Source organism: Austrofundulus limnaeus, unplaced genomic scaffold (assembly GCF_001266775.1).
Source record: "Austrofundulus limnaeus strain Quisiro unplaced genomic scaffold, Austrofundulus_limnaeus-1.0 Scaffold179, whole genome shotgun sequence".
NCBI lineage: Eukaryota > Metazoa > Chordata > Actinopteri > Cyprinodontiformes > Rivulidae > Austrofundulus > Austrofundulus limnaeus.
Window position 1 is genome coordinate 738,262 of NW_013952581.1, and position 3,174 is coordinate 741,435.

Genomic DNA, 3,174 nt, shown 5'->3' on the forward strand with positions numbered 1-3,174 from the left:
CAAGACATCAGCTGAAAGATACACCTAACAAGACAGCAGCTGAAAGATACACCTAACAAGACAGCAGCTGAAAGATACACCTAACAAGACAGCAGCTGAAAGATCCACCTAACAAGACAGCAGCTGAAAGTTACATCTAACAAGACAGCAGCTGAAATATACCCTTAGCAAGACAGTAGCTGAAAGATACCCTTAGCAAGACAGCAGCTGAAAGATACCCTTAGCAAGACAGCAGCTAAAAGATACACCTAACAAGACAGCAGCTAAAAGATAAACCTAACAAGACAGTAGCTGAAATATACCCTTAGCAAGACAGTAGCTGAAAGATACCCTTAGCAAGACAGCAGCTGAAAGATACCCCTAACAAGGCAGCAGCTAAAAGATACACCTAACAAGACAGCAGCTAAACGATACACCTAACAAGACAGCAGCTGAAAGATACCCTTAGCAAGACAGTAGCTGAAAGATACCCTTAGCAAGACAGCAGCTAAAAGATACACCTAACAAGACAGCAGCTAAACGATACACCTAACAAGGCAGCAGCTAAAAGATACACCTAACAAGACAGCAGCTGAAAGATACACCTAACAAGACAGCAGCTGAAAGATACACCTAACAAGACAGCAGCTAAACGATACACCTAACAAGACAGTAGCTAAAAGATACACCTAACAAGACAGTAGCTAAAAGATACACCTAACAAGACAGCAGCTAAAAGATACACCTAACAAGACAACAGCTGAAAGATACAGCTAACAAGACAACAGCTGAAAGATACACCTAACAAGACAGCAGCTAAAAGATAAATGTAGCTATTGAAAACTGAAGAAAATCTGGATTCAGGTCAAATCAGAAACAGTTTTGAAAGAACTGAAGAAATATATATTTTTACAAAGATAATGTTTGTAAAAGAGTTATTAAAAAATATAACAATTGGTACAGCCAAACAATGAGCCGAACATTTGAATATATTAGTGGCTGAAACAGCTCAATCTTTGATGAACTCTTTTGCTTAAAAACACGCAGAAGAAACTAAAAGGAGGGAAACAGTGAGACTGGACCTCAGATCTGTGATTTGTTCTGATCCAAATAACTCAGAGTGAATGTTTGGCTGCTGGGCCCGGCCCCGTTTCTGCCAGCTGGAGAGGGGTTCTGTTCAGGGACTGAGAAAGAGGTCTTCATGACAGAGGAGGCCTTGTTCTGTTTTCACCAGCAGCCTGCAGAGGACCCAACAAACCGAACCGAACTTGAGTAAACCCAACAAACAGAACCTCTGTAACCCAACAACCAATCAGAATATCTCCAACAAACTTTGCCTGTTTGAGCCACCAAATCTGCTAAAAGATCATTTTGGTAAAAAAAAAAAAAAACTGCAGAATTTGTGCAGGAAATGAAAAACTTCAGAGCAGCTCCAACATCCATCCATCAAATCAGGACTTCCTTTGTAAAAACCATAGTTGAGCAAACTCCAGGAAAGTCCAGTTTGAACCTCTTCCTGTTTCCTCCTGAACATCAAACAGCTTCAGTCTGAGTGAAAACTGAGTCTTGAGCATCAGAAGGTTCTAATGGTAACACAGGTTCTGTTCGATGGTTCTACTGGGTTTTATTTTGTAGAACATCAAACAGGTTCATCAACAAACCTTCAGCCTGTGACCTTTGACCTCCAGCCTGGAGCGGGAAGTTCACAAGAATTTAAAATATTCAAATGCAATTTATTTATTTATTTGTTTGTTTTTTTGTTGAAATTTTCTGGGGTTTTTTTTATGAAAACATTGAATTTTTTTTTAATGTTTCATGACTTTGATCAAATATCTTCTCAGGAATAAAAACATTATTTTCAGTTTATAAACATTAAAGAATGAATTTTATTAAAAACAAACTGATTTATTATAAAAACAAAAAGTAAAAACTGATCTGTGACAAACATTAAAACCTTTTTATACCATAAGTACAGAGCTGAGCAGGGCTCAGATAGACCCAGGTGGGCTCAGGTAGACCCAGGTGGGCTCAGGTAGACCCAGGTGGGCTCAGGTAGACCCAGGTGGGCTCAGGTAGACCCAGGTGGGCTCAGGTAGACCCAGGTGATCATTAATCATTAAAAAAGTGGTTGAATTCTTGATGCTGCCCTCTACAGGTCATCAGAGAAACTGCAGTGCTGAGGTTCATCTCGATGCTTCAGAGTTTAAGTGGTTCTGGTCCAGATTTGGTCCCACAGAGTTCAGAAGAATCCTGGAAGTTTTGAGATGAAAACAGAACCCTTGGTTCTGCAGTAGAACATCAGGGGGATCAGGTAGTTCCTCAGGTCCATGTGTGGTTTATAAAAAAACTGTGAAAAGTTTAAAAAATGTTTCTAGTCTCTTTAAGCGGTTCTGGTTACAGAACCCAACCCAGGATCCAAACCAGCCCCAGTAAAACCAGTGGAGCGGTCAGAACTTTCAGTCCAGAGGCCGAGTTGAAGACCTTGATGCGTCCTTCAATATAAGGATAAACTATCAGTTTCCGTGAGATGTATTCAGACACCACGGAAATGTCCAAATCTCCTGCAAGGAAAACACATCAGTCAATGAAACCAGAACTATCTAGAAGTCTGAGTCTTGTAATAAAACCAGAACCATTCAGAACCCTCTAGAAGTCTCACCACTGTTGTGTTTCTTGAGCTGGTCTCGGATCATGCTGAACCCGTCTCCGCCCGTCACCAGGTAGGACGGCATGACCACCGTGTAGACCGTCCCGTCTCTGACCGGCTCAAAGTCTGGAACCCGACAGTGTGTGCAGAGGATTCTGAGACTTTTCACCCGATGTCCTGCAGGTTTGGACACGTCATACTCCACCCGAAACCCTGTTGGACGAGACAGAAACACCAGAGTCCAAACCTGAGTCCATTCAGCAGATCTTCAAACTCATAACAATGTTGTCTAAATGTCCTGATGCATCTCAGTAATCCAGGTAAAAAATCAAAGGAAAAAAAATTGTATAGGTCTTCTGGACGGGTTCTTCTTTAATGAAACGTTTCGTCTCTCTTCCAAGAGACTTCTTCAGTCTGAGAGTTTCAGGCAAAATTCAGGCTTTTATGTCCTGCCTCCAGGTGACTGATACTCACATCACATGACCATCGTTCACAGGTGACTCCCACTCACATCACCTGGCTGAAAACGGAGGCCCCCACCTCTAGGT

General features: G+C 41.7%; 1 protein-coding gene across 1 annotated transcript in view; it reads right to left on the reverse strand.

The window, feature by feature from the left end:
* Positions 1 to 1,888: 1,888 nt before the first annotated feature.
* nt5e (5'-nucleotidase, ecto (CD73)) overlaps positions 1,889 to 3,174 on the reverse strand; it is a 17,220-nt gene continuing 15,934 nt past the window's right edge. Inside the window, exons 8-9 of the mRNA XM_014017946.1 lie at positions 2,639 to 2,839; positions 1,889 to 2,540 (exon numbers count right to left, since the gene is read on the reverse strand). Coding sequence (XP_013873400.1) covers positions 2,374 to 2,540; positions 2,639 to 2,839 — 368 coding nt within the window. The 3' untranslated portion in view covers positions 1,889 to 2,373. The remainder of the gene's footprint in view (positions 2,541 to 2,638; positions 2,840 to 3,174) is intronic.